General features: G+C 38.8%; 1 protein-coding gene across 48 annotated transcripts in view; it reads right to left on the bottom strand.

The window, feature by feature from the left end:
- The window catches only part of DTNA (dystrobrevin alpha), a 359,410-nt gene that overhangs the window by 33,513 nt on the left and 306,198 nt on the right, over positions 1 to 19,699 (bottom strand). For 34 of the 48 annotated variants that reach the window (XM_070629857.1, XM_070629868.1, XM_070629872.1 and 31 more), the window contains 2 exons: positions 5,691 to 5,778; positions 4,086 to 4,183 (listed from right to left, as the gene is read on the bottom strand). In XM_070629857.1, the coding sequence (XP_070485958.1) occupies positions 4,086 to 4,183; positions 5,691 to 5,778 (186 nt within the window). Of the gene's footprint in view, positions 1 to 4,085; positions 4,184 to 5,690; positions 5,779 to 17,176; positions 17,270 to 17,836; positions 17,915 to 19,699 lie in introns of all 48 variants that reach the window. The other 14 variants (XM_070629851.1, XM_070629852.1, XM_070629844.1 and 11 more) reach the window with 2 other exon arrangements.

The following is a 19,699-nucleotide window of genomic DNA, read 5'->3' as shown; positions in this document are numbered from 1 at the left end:
TCTTGGCGTGACCTCTGTCAGGGGTGAGATGTGTCAGTCTATTATTGATGTTGGGGCCTGGGCTGCCCTGCACTGAGGTGAACATTAGGCCGGCCATAAAGGATAGGTGACCTGTGTAAGGCAAATTATCCTTAAGTGAGTTTGAAGCCATTAAGCAAGGTTGCAAGTCATGTGTTGTTGGGGGAAGGGTCAGTCTCCCTACCCAACAAAATGCACGAAAGCCAAAAAGACAGAACAAAGCACCAAGAATGGAAGGTGAACTTGGGGAGCAAAGGGGTTGGCTTTCCATCTGACAGACTGCTTTACAACAGTCTGCTTCACAAACACACAAGAATCAAGAAGCTAATTACCAGTCACTGCACCTCTCATGGGTATGGTGAGAAGGTTGGACCACAATTCAGTGATTTTCAACCTTTTTTTGTCCCCCTTGGTGTTCCATGATGGAAATCTTTAAAAGAAATCTTCTATGAAAACCCAATATGTCAAACAGTTAAAAGGGAGCTGCTCTGGATAAAGAAAGGCTGGGCCCCTGTGCTCCTAGGCCTTCCTCTGTCATCCTCAGGGTCCCACAGAACTCAGCCGGAACACCAGTGAACTTGGAATTCGAAGATCTCCTTCAGGGCTAACATCCTGATATTCCATGACTCCCACTAGTTCTCCTTGTTGATTCTAAGGACAGAATCGTGGCAGAGTCATTTGGCCCAAGGAAGGGAAAGAGAGAAGCAGCTCTGATAAGAAAAAATAATGGTAAGATATGTAATAAGCATTGAGCACTTAGTGTAGATCCAGGAACTGTGCTATCTTCTTTAATCTTATTTTATTTAATCCTTAGAAAAATTCTATTATATATGGGTGCTACTATTATCTGTTTCATGAATGAGGAAATCAAAGCACAGACTGGTTAATGGACTTGCCAATAACAAGTATCTGGTAGAGGTGATTTGAACTCAAGCTGGGTAGCTCAAAGCCCGTATACATCAGACTCCCTCAGTCTTCTGGCACTTGCTCTGACTGGTGTAGCCCAGGCAGGCTGCAACTTATATAATGTAATTTGAAGAGTCCCGCTACTGCTAATACTAACCACAACTGGCTCCTGCAAGGAAGGAAGCATTATCTTCTAAAGATCAGTGCTGAAATGTCCATGATGACCTAGGGTAGTCATGAAGTGAAGTGAGGAGCTCCATCCTTCCCTGAAGTTTAGACATCTGATTATTGGGTTAATCATCACCTTGGAGACCATGAGACCCCTGGGGTGAATTTCCATGGTGCAAGAGTGTGACCTGGCTTCTGGGACATGGTTCTGGGGTCTTTGGAGAATGTGACTTTGCTGGCCTACAGTGATAAGTTCAAGATGGACTAGAACTCATCAGGCATGGGGTGCGGAACTCTAGGGGCCGTGAAAGAACTCAGGGACAGGATGAAGCTCTCTTTCTGCCATCTCTTCTCATTCCCATTTCATTACTCTCTCTCTGATCCTAAAAACCTGCATTCAGAGAATGCAATCCAAAAATGTCCTGGAAACAAGCAGTAAGAGTGATATCATGCCACAGCCAGGTTCTTTCTGCTGATTCTGGAGTCTCACATGGAGGCAGATATCCCTGGGGTATTGCCTTAAAGAAAGTCCCAATTTCCCCTCAGGTGTGCTATCCCCGTGCCTGGTGGAAGCAGAGGATTGGAAGGGAAAACAAAGTGCTTTGCGGAGGTGGGAGAGTAGGGGAACACTGCAACCAAGATAAGGTGTTTGTGGGCCTGTGAGTTTTCATTTTAGTCTTTTTCTAAGAATGCGAAAATGTGCCAACCAAATTTGTACCTTCCTTTTAATTTTTTCTCTAAAGCATACTTTGAAGAAAGTATGAAAATTTTTCATAAGCATTTTCATTGTTTCCTCCAAGTTAGCATTTGCTTTCTGAAATATTTGATTCCCTTTGGATGGTACAGTCTAGGAAGTCATCTTGGCGTGTCTGGGTCACTGAGGATAAGTTTTTCAACTGACATTTCTTCTCTCCTTGACGTTTCTATCTTGGAACTCATTGGTAATTTTAACCATCCTCTGGCCCTGACTTGTGGGCATCCCCATGGCCCCAGCTGAGCCCAGAGCTACACTAAGGAGTCTGGCTCTGTAGGATCTTCTGTACTCTTGGACCTCTCCATCAGCTGGTGGCCCACACCTGAGGCTTGAGGCCTGAGCCACCTAAATCCCAGCTGATTTGCTTGCCTGCCTCCCGATTCTACACATTTCTTCTGCCTGGACTAAGAAGAAGAAGTATCTTCCCTTGAAGGATATTTCTCTAGATACTTACAAACCACTTATTCTGTGCTCAGCACTTTCACAATTTGGGGATTTCACAGATACCCTGACATCCCAGGGTAAGAAACCCTGCTCTGGGTGTTCCAAGTCTTCTCCCTTAGTCATTTCAGACTTTCAAAGAGCTCCCAAACAACGGCCTCTTGCACAGTTACATGGGCCTTAGCTCACATTGAGGGTGCCTTGTGATACAGACACAGCAGCTCCTTATTGAAACTTTGATGGAGATCTTCTCCATCCATTACATCCTTCCTGGGCCTCTTGCTGAGAAAGCAACAGGAGAAATTTCTTTCGGCTGGGGGACAGGGAGGGGAGAAGGGAGTAGAGCTTTGCTTTTCATGAGCATGTAGTTTATTTTTATCTTAAGAGCACTATTGCCTTTCTAAATAATCATAATTCCCTTTTCTTCAAAGTATTTTCTTTTCTTTAAAGGATACTTTGACCAGTTCTCAGGTCATACTCTACAGGCATGGAACAATGATCACAACCTCCTACTTTATCATTTTGATCTCAGTAGTGGCATCAGTGTTTATGAATGGGATTAAGCATTAAGACATTTTGGTGCTATTCTAAGACATATAGAATGTACAATTTGTTCCTATGTTGGGCTTAGTCAGCATTGAGTTTGAGTTCTGACTCAGCTATTTGTTATTTTCTTACTCAATATATATTTACTGAGTCTCTACAAAGTGCCAGGCAAGGTTCTGGAATCCAGGGGCCATTTGGCATGGCTTTTGTTCTCAAAGAACTTCCATTTCAGTCAGGGAAGACAGGCAATAAACAAGGAAACAAACATATAAATGTGATTATTTCAGATTGTGATAAGTCACACACACACAGAGCTGTAACAGAGAGTGGTTCCTGGGGTGGGTGGCAGTGGGCAAGATTAGCTAGGTGGTCTTTTAGGAGGTGACATTTGAGCCGAGACCTTAACGATCAGAAGGAGCCATCCATGCAGAGACCCTGAAGAGCTTTCTAAGCTGAACTTATGAACAACCTATGTGAAGGCTATAAAGAAAGAAGGAAGCTGCACGAAGCACGAGTGTAAGGGTGGGCTGTGGCTGGAAAGGCAGACAGGAATTAGGTCAGGTAAGACCTTGCCGACCATGGTGAGAGGGGTAAGTGTTAGTCAAAGCATGATGGAAACCGTCAGAGGGTTTTGAACAGGAAATAACATGATATGGTTTGTATTTTATAAAATGACAGGTTGGATTGAGTAGTAATGGTGGAGATGAAGTGGACAGTCTTTGGGATCTGCCATTGGGGTAGACTGAACAAATCCGTGTTGAATAAAGAAAGGTCCTGCTGACGGGCTGGATCTGGAGATGTTTGGCCTGAACGACTTGATGATGGTGGTGTCATGTCAAATGCCTCTTTCAGCCTGGGGTCCTTACAGGGCCCTTCCCTGGTCAGCCTTCTACTTATCATTGGGTGGCAGAGTGACTTTTCTCCTAGCACTCAGGAAGGCCCTTCTGCATTAGATAGGTCCTTAACAAAAACAAGTGCGTCCTTAAAAGGAAGATGATACTGTCTAGGGAGAAAACATTAATTGCAGTGACATCTCAGAACTATATATATATATATATATGTATAGTTTTTTCCTGAAACTTCTGAAGATCTGAAATCTGAAGAGTAGCTTTTTGGAAGCCAGCATCACTGACTCTAGAGGTTTTCTCTTAACTGTGCATACAGGGTGAAAAAGTTGGATATTTTAAAGCATGACTATAGGTTAATGAACACACGCTTTGATCAAAAAGCCAGCATGTCTAAAAAGCCTTACCTGTTCTTGTTTTCTAGTTCCGCGATCAGCTGCCTTTGTTGCTTATTTGCATCAATGGTGAAGGAGATGTCAGGAGCACTTCTCTGCTGAGTCGGCTGCTGTAAAATATGTGGTTTACATTATTTAATCCTGGGAATGGGAACTCACATGCGTTTGAGAAGACAGGAACCATGAGATATGTAGACATGAAAGAAGAAACTATTTCTATCAAAACAAAAAAGGCAAATATGTAAAATTAAATTGCTATTCCTCTCCTAAGGACCAACTTTTCTGTGGATCTGGAGCACATCTCTGCAATGGAAAGCAGAACAGAATTCTTTTTGGCAGGCAGATACACCAAACATAGGAAAAATAGTTTTTTAGCTTTCTGACTTGAAGTCTTTGGGGAGCTATTTCATTCTTGCCACGCTGTCTCCATTGCAACTATTCTCTATGTAGGTGGGTTTAAAAAATGCTTCACTGTTGAGCTGCCTTCTTCTCTAGAATTACTGTTCAATCACTGTAATGTACAATGAAAAATTTCATCGTTTTAAAGTCATCATTAATACAAATTTCCTTTTGTTAATATACTTTTAGCATTTCTTTATTCATATATGTTAATTTGCATTGATGGATACATAAATCCATATATACATACTTCTTCTACATTCATACCAACCAGCTCATCATTCCTGGTCATGAAACCAGCTTTAACAACTGGTACATAAGTCATAGCTTTCTCTATTCTTATATAATCACATATATATGTATATATATGTTCATATATATATACACACACACACACAAATTAACTCAACAAATTATATATATATATATACACATACAAATTAACCCTTGACTAAATACACACACACACATAGACATGTATACAAATGCGGTATATATGTATTACAGAAATTCCTCAAAGTCAATATTTATTGTTTTTAAAATAAATTGAAAAATCACAACTAATCTTTCTACCAAAGAATGCCAAGCTTATAAAAATGGCACCAAGTGCCTAAGCCCAAAGACATGGGGAAACTCAGCTTGCTTTTTAAGGTCCAGAAACCTGATTGTAGGAAAGGTTAAGCTTGGCAAAGGTCTGGCTTTCATAAAGCTTTTCTGTGATTTTTAATTAGCATTTCTTTTGACAAAGAAGTGATTTGTTTTGCTAATGAAAAATCTGAGGTCCTATGTTTTATATCCTAAATGGCATTCTATAGCTAAGTTTGGCATATGGCAGCCTTGATCTGTGATCCAGGTTTTTCTTCTGATTTCATTATATAATTTTCTCTTTATAATATATATTTTACATATTGATGAAAGTAGAAACTCATCTGAGCCACTTTTGGATTTGAATCGTTGCTTTGCTCTTTACATTAGTTGATCAGGAATTATCCAGGGAAATCAGGTGTTGGGCTGGTTCAGCAATGTAGCAGAATATCTCACGGTATGATTTATGCCATACCAGAATGATAGCTGAAAAGTGAAAAAATGGAAGCAGCGGGACGCCAGATCATTTTTAGGTCTTGCAGGCCATACAGCAGCAACTCTTCAGCTCTGCCGTTGTAGCACCAACTATAAGGATAACAATGAACACGCCATCCTCTCACTCAAACTACTTACAGACGAAGTGGACTCTGCTGCCAGTCTTGCCGCGTACCTGGCGATCAGCCTGTGCTCTTCATCAAGCCGGTTTGAACTCTCAAGCATACTATTGAGAGCAGAGCAAGAAGGAGACTGTTAGACAATGAGAAAGACTGATGTACTCATATTACCACCAGGGGGGATTTGCTATTTCAATTTTTCAGTGCAAAAATTTGAAAGCTATACAAAACCCTTTTAATGATCTCAGACTTGGAATCACAGCGTGATCTTATTTGTATCCAGGAAGCTCATTAATAAATCTTGTCTTCAGTCAATTCAATTGCCTTACTAGAAAGCTCCAAAGAAAAGTGACTTTTCTGATCAACATTTCTGATAAAAGAATATTTTCTCTTGAGTTTAATTTTATTACCTTTAACATTTCTATTTCCTTGTTATACTAGTACTACATGTCCAAAATAGGCATGTTAGAAAATATGGAAGCAAGATGAAAAAAACCCCAATTATGGTCAGCCTACAGTGATCCCCACCTCCTTGTATTCACACTTGTGTGTAATCCTTTCCCTTTAGTATGGTCTGAACTTACTGATTTGCTTCTAACAAATAGAATACAGCATAGGTAATGGAATGTCACTTCCAAGATTAGGTTATAAAAAGATCATAGCTTCCCGCTTGGGCATGTTTTCTCTGTCTTGAGCTCTTTTGGATTGCTTGCTCTGTGGGAAGCTAGCTAACGTGTCACAAGGCAGCCTGTGGAAAGGCTCATGTGATGAGGAACTGAAGCCAGTCAATAACCTTGTGAATGAATCCCCCGGGATAGAGCCTTCAGATGAGATTGCAGCCCCAGCCAACAGCTTGATTGCAACCTCATGAAAGTCCTTGAGCCACAGGCACCTAGCTAAGCTAAACCTGGATTCCCAACCCACCGTGAGATAATAAATGTTTGTTTTAAGCTGCTAAATTTTTGGGTAATTTGTTATGTAGAAATAGAGAACTAATATAATTCTCATCTAAAATATTATTACCCAGTAATATTGCCATTTGATATTTACTTCCGGAGAAGTGGAATTATAGTAGTGGCTTCTAGCAACATTAATGGGAATTGCATAGTGTCTCCTACAAATTTACAGAAATTGTTCATACTAGAATAAGGATGATCTAAGTCCCTAAAAAGCTAATGCAAATAGAAGCATTATCCACTCTCCCATTTTTCAGAAGGTCCGTAACTCAAGACTATGTTTTGGGTGCCATTAAAAAAAAATTCTATGAAACACACCAATAACACTAATCCCCTTAATAGGCTAGTTGGTCATAGTATAGTTTATCAGTTTTTATGGTGGGTATTGGGTCAGAATCAAGATTAGAAACTGGTCCCTCTCATCCCCAAATATACTTATATTTCCTCCAATGGCTCTTGTACTTAAGTCCGTTCCTTAAGAAAAAAAATTAATACTCATGATAATATATTAAAAATGACACACTTCTATGCCAATATTAAGATTGTAAAAATTATTCATTGCAAAGACTTGGATCCATATAAATTAACATACATTTATATTATTCATATGTACATTTACATATAAAGTAAACATACAACATAGTCTTCTAACCTTTGTTGTAAAGCAAGACGATGAGTGAAAATCAATATTCAGAATATTAGCTATGTCACTTCCAAATGGCCCTTCCCTGGCTGGTTGAATCCATTACTGTAACATTTTTCCTTGTCGTTTGGAAGACATTCCTGTCTCCATTATCTCGGCTCTAGTCTATCCTCCTCACATGTAAACTTTACCTGTTCTTATCTTGAATTCTTCCAGTCTAGATTTAGCCATTTTCTCTGGGCTGTGATAACTACCTGGAATATTCCTAAAATTCTCTATTTACCAAGTCACTTCTTAATCCTCAGAAAACGAGTCTTCTTTTTTCTGTTGCTCCAATGAGATAATGCATATAAAAAGCATCAAGCTAGTATGATGTCTAGAACACATTAAGTGCTCAAAAGTGTTAGTTAACACAATATTATTATTTTGCCTCTTAAGCAAACCATTCAGATTCATTAATAATTGTTGTCTCCGTTAAAATGCCATCTACCATCTACCGTCAGCAACTATCTAGAGCAGGGCTTCTCAAACTTTAGTGCATACCCATATCACTTAGGGATCTTGTGAAAATACAGTTTTTGATTCCATAGTTGGGGGTGGTAGGGTAGGTTGGGACCTGAGAATCTGCATTTCTAACAAGTTTTCGAGATATGTTGATACTGCCCATCCAAGGACAACACTTTGAGTAGTAAAGATTTGGAAAGTATTGAAAATAAAATAGAAAATCTAAACACATGAACCCCAAATGTAAACCATACAGAAGAGATCATTTTTCATGAGTATTTAACTGATATCCATATAGCATATGTGATATTTTACAAACATTTCCTTGTGACAGAAAATTTTAGGATTCCAGGCTCACATATGTGTAGTATCAGTCCCTATGGATTGAGATTTCCATCAGCATACAAAAGACTTGGAGTAAGAAAATAATTTTAATAGTAAAAAGAATTGGTTCTGGAAAACTGATGCTTTAAAACAGATGTTTGTCTTTATAACAATGTCTGCACTCTGCAGTGGTTAAAAATAACTGAATTTATTGTTACAGCTTTAATAAGAAAGAGAAAGTTATACTGCCTTTGTTTTAAACATAAATTTACCCCACAAAGAAACAATTTAATTTGATTTTAACATGTTTATCATTTCAGGCTGGTGTTTAGAGACTACACGCCTAACTCAAGACAGCTTGTGTAGACAACAGGGCCCATTGTTCCAAGCCTAGGACCATGATCTGTTTGACTGCCTGAAAGTGACTTTGTCAAAAACATTTCTGAGTGTTTTGATAAACAAATAAGTTTTAAAAACCTTGATTAAAAAACCTCATGATAAAAGTGTCCTTTATTGTGAATGACCAGAAAGTATAAATAATATGAAGGTTACATAGAAAAAGCCTCCTGGAAATGTAAGACGTGAAGTTATGGGATTCTGTCTAGTAAGCTATAACTCATACTTCCATGCCTTTCCTCCCTCCAGCACTGAGTGAATGAGGGGTGAAGTGATATATTATCCCTTTGTGCACACAAACGATTTATGAGTCCACATGTGCCATTTCAGTATGTTCAAATTATACAAGGGTGAATGAGGCATTCCTCTGATAAATTCCATTATTTCAAGACTTCAATTACAAATAGTTGAAAACGAATGGCCAATAATCCCTAAATCATTAAAGAAATACCAATTCCCACACTTTCTCCATCCCTGGTTATTCATTTCAAGACTTTATAATCAGTAATCTTGCTACAAGACCATGATGAATTAAAAAGCGGCTGCTGTGTAGACAGCATTTCAGCATGGGGAAATCTATTATTTTGAAAGCTCTCCACTTTCTACCTTAAATGCACAGCCAGTATGTAGTGCTAAAGATTTCAAAATGGCATTCTAGGCAATTCAAGTGGTCCCAGCTAAGCTAGGGCTTACTAAATTGTGATTTAGCAAAGATTTCTGGGATCTCAGGGTTTGTTCACATTTCTTTGGTTTCTCTGCCGTCTTGTTCTGACTTCCAGGCCTGGGAAAGTCAACCAAATCATAATGTGACCCAAAGGGCACCAGAAATACTTCTATGTTTTCTCTCACTATTTTCTCCCTTTGTCTGAGTGGTAACTGGAGTTTTATCACTAGAGATTAACTTTTAAGGTCATTAGACCTCACGTACTACTCTTGTACTAAATTGCAAATAGCTAACAGGAGGATTACTGCCTGAAAGGGCATTGTTAGTTGACACTTAAGTGGAGGACTACTTTGTGAGGTTATATCCTATCTTTTGCAGTTGGTTGAGAGCAAAATGTGGTGGGATAGAGCCCTGTTCAGGCCTTCTGGAATCAGAGAGCAGAAGAGTCAGGGTGGAAAGGAATGGAGTGATTCTCGGGCCGGAGAAGTGGTTTTGTGGAACCGAAGAATGGACAGGGAAATGAACTAACTCTCAAAGCTTCAATTGTTGGCTCTTTAATGACTGGTTTGAAAGGAAAAGGCAGGAAATCACAAAATGGCTATCTTCACAGATAATAATAATAAAAACTTACCATAATAATGGCTTCTCTATAGCGATGTCTTCAAACTCCTTTAACAAGACCCTGACTTGAACTATGTTATAACTAAGTGTCCACCAAGGTCATGTGTTCTACCTTCTACAAACTCTCGTATTCCTCCTTTTCCTTCTGTTCCAATTGTCACTGATTTGCTCCAGGCCAACGCCATCATATTCTAAAGTAGCGTAAAGCCCTCTCAACAGATCGCTCTCATTTAGACTTATTCTTCCCTCCAATTCATTTTCTATCCTGCAGTCAGTACTCTTTCAAGAGTGAAGTGGGCTGTAACAATCCTATGCATAAAATCCTTCAATACGTTCTCATTTTTGAAACTCCTAAATAAGGCTTATAAGGTCCTGCGTAATATAGCTACATCCTTTACTAGGAGCCTTACCACAGTTAAGTTCCTCAAATGCACCACATTCTCTCTGCTCTTAACAATCTTTCTGCCTCCTCTGCCCACTTCCACTTGGCTAATTCCTCTTCAGCCTGCTGTTGGCTTTCACTGTCATTTCCTACCCTCACCTCCAACCTCCAAATTTGGGCTTATTGCTCCTCATCTACTCCATAGCACTCTGCATGGCAGTTATTGCAGCTGCTATCCTTTCATATTTTAATCACCTTTTCACTTGTCTTTATTCTTCACTAAACCGTAACTTCTTTGAGGACAGAATGGTTCAGTCTTTTCACCATTAGATCTTAGCACAGTGCTTGGAATACAGCAGGAACTACCTAAGACTTAGTTGGACAAAAGAATAAATCAAGGTTAGCTCTCTCAGGCTTTCAATGTCATGGTCTTTGGCCTGCCTCTTCTCTATCCTTCTTGGCTCTGCATGTACCCTCAACACTTTGAGAAAATCAGAAGAATAGAGATGAATCACTGTACTTTAATACTGGCCATGCCATCTACAACTGAACTGTGAATTCACATTTGACAGTGTTACAAGTCGAGTCATACTCTATTGCTGCATACAGATTTCTTATCTGCTTTGTACAGGTGCTGAAGTTCACAGAAATGTCATTATACCGGTTCATATTTATCAACATCAGATCTCCCCCCCACCAATCATGGCAAATTCTCTTTTGGTTCACATTTTGTTGTTGTTTTAAAGATTAGGAAAACAGACGGTGTCTGAAAGAGGTAAGCTCCCACTCAAAAGAAATGCTGACTCTTAGGAGGGGTGAATAACTGGTAGGGATGTTATAAAAGAGTGGGTGGGAGGTTCGACTGGATCATTTCTGGATTCAAATCCCAGCCCTTTCACTTACTAGCTGTGTGACTCTGGGCAGCTCACTTAATCTCTCTGTGCCTCAGTTTTCTCATCTATAGAACAGGGATGCAGTAGTAACTTACCTCATGGCTTGTTGAGAAAATTCCCATGTAAAGTGTTTGGAGCATGGTGAGTGTCAATGGAAGTATTCTTTTTACCCTTATCTCTAAAAAGCAGGTAATACTGTCTTGGTATGACTATTTTTGCACCATCACCTCCTTATCTATAAACTAGCTTTTTGTTCAAGAAAATATGATTGGGTACTGGCCAGTATTCTAGGTTATACCAAAAAGAAGGAAGACAGTTCAGTTGAATCAATCAAGGATTTTACGGAAGCAATAGGTGGTCTTCACATCTCTGATTTCCTCAACAAAGGAAGGAGTTAGCTTAGCGTGATAGACTTCTCTTCTTTCTCCTTGCTCCTGTGTGCAAAGCTGCCTACTGCCATGAATTTTTAATCAAAATGTCCTTTTTTGTGCAATTTATCAAGCAACATATAAGACTATGTCTCATTCCGAGTTCTTTATTTTAGCAAAGTTGGAGAAAGAACGCTCTGAAGTTCATCCATTCAACAACATTGATGAATGTCCATGAGCTATCAGATCCTTTCTGTTATACTGTAATGGACAGGTTTTACAAAATGGGATTTTAAAAGCTAACTTATTGTATGCCTTTAATCCTTGTCAAAATTAAGTGAAGGACTAACATTGAGTTATTTCCTTGTGCCCAGTACTATGCTAGTAATTTACATCAATAATCTCATCAGATTGGTAGTGTCACTCTCATTTTGCATGGAAACTTTAAATGTATTAGAATCTATAACAGGGAAATGGACTCTTCTTAAAATTAATTTATGATCTGACGATGCTGAGAAGACCTCCATGGGTACAAGGCAGCCAATGCAGACATGTGCATGGTGGTATGACATTCTTCAGATTTCTATTTCTAGGATTCTAAGGAAATGTCTTTCTCAGAAGTCTAGTTCTATAACTAAAGCTCCTAAACATTTGCTGAAGAAAAGGAGCAGTGTTAACAAGGAAATGAAAACTCATACAAAAGAGATACTGTCAGTAAGGACATAAGGATTTCTTTCTTCTTTCAACAGGCTGCAATAAACTTACATTTTTCAAAAGCAACAATATTTACTGAAAATGGTCAATCAAATCTTAGCCTACACATTAGAAGTATTAAAGGCATACAATTCAGTGGATTCAGAGTGGAAATGTGTTATTGGCTGAATTGTGTCTTCCTCCAAATTTATGTGTTGAAGCCCTAACCCCCAGGACCTTAGAAGGTGACTATGTGGAGACGGGGCTTTTAAAGAGATGATTAAAGTAAAATGAGGGCATAAGGGTGAGGCCCTACTCCAGTATGACTGGTGTCCTTACAGGAAGAGGAAGAGTACTAGGGAGGTACATGCACAGAGAAAAGGCCGTGCGAGGGCACAGTGAGAAGGGAGCCATCTGCAGGCCCAGGAGAGAGGCCTCAGGAGAAACAACCCTCTTGGCACCTTGGTCTTGGATTTCCAGCCTCCAGAACTGTGAGAAAATAAATTTCTGTTGTTCAAGCCACACAGTCTGTGGCATTTTGTTATAGTGGCCTTAGCGAACCAATACAAAGTGGAAGAGATCACAGAGCATTAAAAAATGTTTTCTATTCTTGCCCTATCACTTTCAGTTCTTTTCTTTCGCCCCCATCAGTTGCTTTTGCCACATCAGTGAATTTCTGGTGCTCGTCTTTATCCATGTTTACCACCTCTATCTATGTCAAGCTTAATATCCTGCTTTTTCATCTACTTTATACTCTAACACTAAATGTTCAATTTAAGGGCCCATTTATAATCGGTGATTTTTTTAATAGTAAAAATCATTATTTTACTAGTATAAAAGATTTTCTGAGGACTTCTAACAATTTTGTTTAGGATGAGAGGGAATTTTATACCTATAGCACTATCAATATCCTACAACATCAACAGATGTTTATTGGACACCTGCTGTGCACCAGGCACTGTGCTGGGTGCCAGAGGCATGATGATGAGCAAGTCAGAGAAGGTCCCTGCCCCGTAAGGGGAAGGTAGACAGTAAACCAACCAACCAACCAGGCAATCATTGCAGTTATGGTAAGAATGAAATAGATAGTATATCATGATAGAGACTAATACAGGATACCTAGGTGGGGAGGTACTTTTAATCTGAGATTGGAAGCCAGAGAAGGAGCCAGTGCATGCGTGTGTGGAAGGAGAGGGCAGGGGTAAAATGGGGAAGAATGTTCTAGGCATAGAGAAGAACTAGTATAATGGTCTTGAGGCAGCTTTAGGAATTGTTTTTAGGAACTGATCAAAACTCATGTGACTAAGTATTGCGATTGAGTGGGGGGACCCCCTGAGAGCTAAGGATGAGAGATGGGTAGGCAGGGGCTAGATCACGCACACGCTTGTAGGCCACGGTGAGGCATCTGGTTTGTAAACTAAGTGCCATAGGAATCTATTAAAGAGTTTTAAGCAGGCAAGCCAATAAAAATCTAGACTTCATAAATGAAACCCAGAAGTAGGCATCAAATGCACAATTTCTTATGTTTGAAGAAAACATAGAAGCAAAACAAATTTTAATCTAGTTATGTGAGATCAGGAGTCAGTAACTAAATGACAGCAATTGATCATGACATGGAAGTACAGACTAGCCTTTAACTGTACCCCCTCCCTCTCTTTCCAGGGGGTCTTTTCAGAGTTGAGAGAAATATGCCAGAAGCTTCTGAATGTTAAGTATCAAGGATATAATGACAGTAAGATTGGAAGTTCTGGGCTGGTTTCTGACCCTTTGGTCTGCCTGCTGCAGCCAGTCACTATAAACCACTGGCAAGCCCAGGCACTGGATAAACTTTAGGGAGGGCAGAAAAAGCGCTCACTGTATTACATTTTGAGACGCCTTCTTCCCCATTAGAGAAGGTGCTCGAAAACCATTAAGGCTTTTAAAACTTCACTGAATTAGGAAGACAGCAGGAATTCTCCCCTGAGCTACAGTTCATTTATTTGGCTTATCTGACATGAGAACCAACAACGACACATGGTCTTTAATTTAGCGGCAGACTATTTACAAATGAATCGGTTTCCCATTGTGTTAAGCAGTTAGTATAGGGAGAAAGCCCCCACACAGAGTTAATCAGAAGCATGTATGAATAATTAAAAAAACAAAGCTTTTAATCAAGAACATCTATTAGATTCCTGTTTGTAGATCATCTCATGAAAGGTGCACAGACAGGGAGGCTGAGGAATAGGTGTGGAAAATAGATGGGACCCGGGTCAGAAGACCTGCGTGCAAGCCCTTGCTAGCATGTGACCTTGGATAAGTCACTTAACATCTCTGAGTTGGCATTTTCTTATCAGTGAAATGGAAATAATAATATCCAACCTTACAGGGCTTTCATGAGCGAATTGAATATTGTGTGGGAAAGGGCTCTGAAATTTTTTAAGTGCTTCCTAAATGTAAAATTTATTATTCATATTCTGGCTGCTGTGATGAGATACAAGAGACTGAAGATAAAATTATTGCCCTTTTGAAGTTTACAATTAAAATGAGAAATCACAATGTATGGAACTAAATACATAAATGGTAACTTATTAACAACCACCATTCCTATTACTAGTATGTGCTCAAATATTTGTTAAAATGAAAGAAAATAATATAGTAGAATATGCAACTTCAGGAAATAGATATGTGGTGGATGCAGTGTGGAGGAGTGCCCAGAAGAGCTTTCTGGAAGGCATGTGTTTAGGTAAGTTTTATAAGAGGCGATATAGCCTAGTGGTTATGAGCTTGGGATCAGGTAGACAATGGTTAAAATCCCGGCTCCACTGTTGAGTTGCTATGTGACTGTGGGAGAGTCACGTAAACTCTCTCTATGGATACCTTTACCTATCTGTAAAACGGGGATGATAGTATTTACTCTACAGGCTTACTCTGAGGACTAGGGGAAATTATGTAAATAAAGCTTTTAACACAGTGTTTAGCATGAGGCCAGCGCTTTAAACAATGGAGCTATTATGCTCATTACCATTATATATCTCACCATAGTTGAATGATGGTAAAGCACTCTAGCTATAATGCTGATAAAGGAGGTGAGACATCACTGCATTACTTCTATAATCACGGCAGGTGTGGGGCATTGCTGTGATCTAATTAAACAGAAAGGAAAGGGAAGGAAAAAAGGAGAAATTTGAAAGAGAGGTTGGAATCTTTGAAGGACAGAAAAAGGCTATGAGAAATATGGAGGGCAGCAGCTATTAAAACACAGTCTGCTTCATTGATCAGTCTTAAATTCTGCTTTGTTTTCAAAATACAAATCTCATCTAGCTTTCATCAAGTAGATGTGAGGTGTCTCTGCTAAGACAGGTTTACGGTCTTAAGCGACCATCAAGTCAGTATGATTTATCACTTGAGTAGGGAAAAGGGCTGGTAGTGACAAAGTCTGAGCATTCCTCTTTGGAGATTTCTTTGTTACAACTTTAATTAAGAAAAGGTCAAAGAAGAGTGGGTAGAAATAACCAGAGTGTGCTTAGAATTATGGGGGAGAGGACTCAGTGTGCGATCACATCACTGCCTTCAGTCATGATTGAATCTATATCGATTACATTCTTCTTTGAAGATTACCAATACATTTTTTTTTTTTTTTGTAATTCAGTGTTTAGTTCTATTTCAGCTGCCGTATAACATTGGGGAGCCAAACTCATTGGGAATAAGATTAAAGCTATCACTCTTCCCACTTGCAGTTTTGAGAGGTTGAGATGCGAGAAAGACGAGAAACTGTTGGATCTACGAGCTCAGAAAATTTGAACAAAGATGGGCTTAGCTGAAGAGTGCATTTTATTGCCTTAAAGAGTAGGATGTGGTATAAAATTAAACTAGTAGGCTGGTTACATATTTTTAAAGGTACCAATTAAAATAAATATGTAACTATTAAAACAAATAAATGTTCATCAACGTATCACCTAAAATCATCTCATATACTAATTTTGCAAAGATAGTTCTCAGGTGTCAGAAGCAGGAAACAGTTCAAGGCAGGAGAGTTCTCGAAACAAAGTGGCTAACAATACCAAGTGGTGAGGGCGATGAGGACAGAACAGTGGCCATTATGTGTTTGAGGGATGCTTTCTGTGAAGTAGCAGAGGAAAAGGGTCAGCTGTTTTAAAGGGAATTTAACCTACTGGCTCACTTAATAGTTATAACTGCAAAAAATCCATGAGCCCTTAGTTCAGAGAAAATTAGAGTTATTAAGCAAAATTGAAATACTTCTAAGGAACTGGTTTGCTGAACGTGTTTGTAATATAGTAGTCTAAACTAGGCTGAAACAAATGGTAAGTATATAGTCTGTCCATTCATTTTCATTCAAATTGCAAATGTACATTTATTATTAAAACCAAGTAACTTTAACCAATGGGAGGAATCTCCTATGTCATGTCACAATTAAAATAGAAAGAGAAAAACTTTATGAACGCCTTTATCCTGGTACATAGGGCTATATGAATGCATACTTTTAACACATCTGAAGGTAAGTTTTGCATATTCTTGGACTTGAAAGCAAGCTTTATCAGATGGCTACCCAGAAACATTTGTAAGTAACAGAAGAGCAGAGAGACAATTTCTCCCATTGTTATCATTGTTAAGGGAATGATTTCCATGGTATGATCCCATCCCATCGCTTTTCTTCTTTTTCATTTCTATCTTAAGTGAATGGAGCATTGTTCAAATCAGGAGAAACATCCATGTCCTTGGCATAAGACATCACCATTGTGCAGTAATTGGACACGGCTCATGTAACACAGAAAGGACTGGTGGGACCCAGAGTCCTGTAGCCACCTGAATGCTAGGATTTAGCATGGCATCCATTTAAACAAGTTGTCCTTTTAACTAAGATATAAACAAGGATATGAATTCTAGTACATTACTGGGAAGTATCCAAACTAACGTAACAAAAGATGTCTTAAATGAATTAGTTAAAAAGTGCCTGGTGACATCTGTGGCATCCAGTTACTTTTCCCCTCGCTGAGACTGCTTGTCAAGACATCAGACTGTTCCCCTCTCTAAGGACAGTCTAGCAGCCAAACCTGCACTAACCATGATGGGTTGTTCCGGAGCATGTTGACATACAACCCGATGAGAACATGTTCATCAGCTAGCCTGTCTGCCACATTCAGGCTGTATTGTATCCTGAAACAGGGCAGGAGGAGAGAAAGGGTGTTGTTAGGAGAGGCAGACAGAAGTAAGCAGAGCAGGTAGGAGTGAGTTCGTGGTGGGAAAGGCATTTAGAAAATCAACCAAATAAAGGAAAAATAAGTGATGTTCTGTGAAAAGCACAAGCAAAATTCAAGCAAAGAAATTCACAATTCTATTTCACTTACTTTAAAAATAAAGACTTCCATTTAGGAAAAGTTACTTTTAAGAGAAAAGATTTGCATTCTTCAAACCCCTAAGGCCAAGGAATTCATCTGTACAGTAAACACATTGAAACGGGTTGCAAGCAAAGATTAAGTATTCTTTGGAAAATCAAATCTGAAGCTTAGTCATTTTAAAAAAAGAAAAGGAAATAAGGAAAAGTGGAAAACAACACAGATGTGTCTACTTAAAATAACTACTTGGTGCTGTTAATGGGGTTATAAGAGAGCTGCTTTTCTAAATCAAAGATGGTCTTTCAAACACAAAGCATTTTTGACAAAAGAAATCTCCATTTTTAGTCTTGTTAATTCAGGGTTCCAGAACACTCTGGCTTTCACTTACCCTTTGCCCTTCAGAAAAGCTGGAGCAGCCCTAGCCAGCAGTTTGTTCTGCTCTACTTCACTGTCCTTGGGAGGAGAGCTAGTTAATAAGATGGGAAAGCCAAGAAGAGCGTAAACACGGCAATGCATTCAAGAATAGAAACTGGCAACAGAAACTCCCAAGTCTAGATCCAAGCTCCATTTGGACAGCTCTCTTATTATTTTGAAATGTTCAAGATGTTTTCAGATTTCCACAGAATTGAACTAGGAATAGAAACCTGGCCTGAGAACCACAATTACAATTACATAAGCCACCATGATCTCAGATTTGACCTCTGCTATGTGCTTAACAAATAGATTGTATATGCCTAGACATAATGAAAACTCATTCAATGTTCATTACAGACTATCACATAAACAGTCCAATAGTTCACTAAGTCCTGCCAGCCTTTAGATCCCACTTAAGAAGTTTACTTCTCCAGCCTTCCCTATGTTCTAACTTTCTGTGTTGAATAGAAACTTGAAAATTACCTAGTTAGAGATTGCTGCCATATTAGCAGTACCTTACGTCAAGCACAAGTCAGCTGACTCTGACTGTGAAGCCGCAAAGACGACTTTCAGAGAAACAGAAAAATAAACCTTCGAGCCTTATAAATATACAATCATATTCCTTGTGTCTATAACTGGTGAATAGAGTCCCATCAAGATAGCAGATTCTTGTCATTTTAGACTCAGTACGAGGAACACTCATTTGATTTAGTAATTTAAATGACAGTTTTGAAGTTTAAAATGTAGTTTTATTAAAGGACAAATAGAAATATAGATAATAATTAATAAAGTGTGGCCAAGGCAAAGTCACCCAAGATCTACTGGGCATGCTTCACTGGGAAATATGGCGTTGATTCTTAGTATCACAGTTGTACCTGTAACGTGCTTAAAGACAGCTTGCTCCTTTGCAGGTTAAGAATTTGCCCTGCAACACTGGTCTACCTAAAACTATCAACTCTGCCCTACCCCCACCACAAGAATACAAAAATTAACTGTCTTTGTTTGAATACCAAATGTTTAATTATTGGCATTAAAATTACGAGAATTTACCATAAACTTTCCCAACTTTTCAAGAAGTTCTAAATATTATATATATATATATATACAACATGATGTACATGATAACAATGTACAAAACCCCAGAAATTTATAAATGAATAGCATATTAGAATTATGCATATAATAGGAATTCTTATTTTATAATACTATATACAAGACTCCTTAAGTAGTGAGGTTTTTGATAAATTTAAAATCAAATTTGATTTATAAAGAAAATGTCTAGCAGAGAGTAGGCCCTCATGTTTCTTGAAAGTATGACTTCACTTGGCTTTTCAGGAATGCATCTGTTACACAAAGTACTGCTGTACTTAAAAAGTACAACTGCACACAAACAAAATTGCCTTTAAAAATGAAATTATTAATATTCTAGGAGAATTTACTTTCCTGATGATTTTAGTGATTTATTTTTAGCATACTGATTTCCACCTTCTAAGACTATGGAAGCTGCCCATCAGGACCAAATAGACATCTTAAGTCATCATAGTTGATGTTTTCCCAACATCTCACGGAAACAGCATTCCAAACCTTGTCTCCTGAAGCATATCCCTCTGTGTTCATTAACCAGTAACTACAGTCTCCCTGCTGCCCAATTACCTCCCCCCAACTTGTTTTTCATACTCAAGATTGAGGTACCTACTACATAATTGATTTCAGATGCCTGCAAAACTCAAAACCCTGTGAAATATCAGTGATTCTAGCCTCCAAATTAAACTACTTCCCTGCTTTGTTATGCTTTTTTGCCCCTTGAATCCCAGAAATTGTGGTGATAGTTCCTTAA

The sequence above is a fragment of the Equus przewalskii genome, chromosome 7 (assembly GCF_037783145.1).
Source record: "Equus przewalskii isolate Varuska chromosome 7, EquPr2, whole genome shotgun sequence".
Lineage (NCBI taxonomy): Eukaryota > Metazoa > Chordata > Mammalia > Perissodactyla > Equidae > Equus > Equus przewalskii.
Note: the sequence above shows the minus strand (reverse complement) of the source record. Positions and strands in the feature narration are given on the sequence as shown.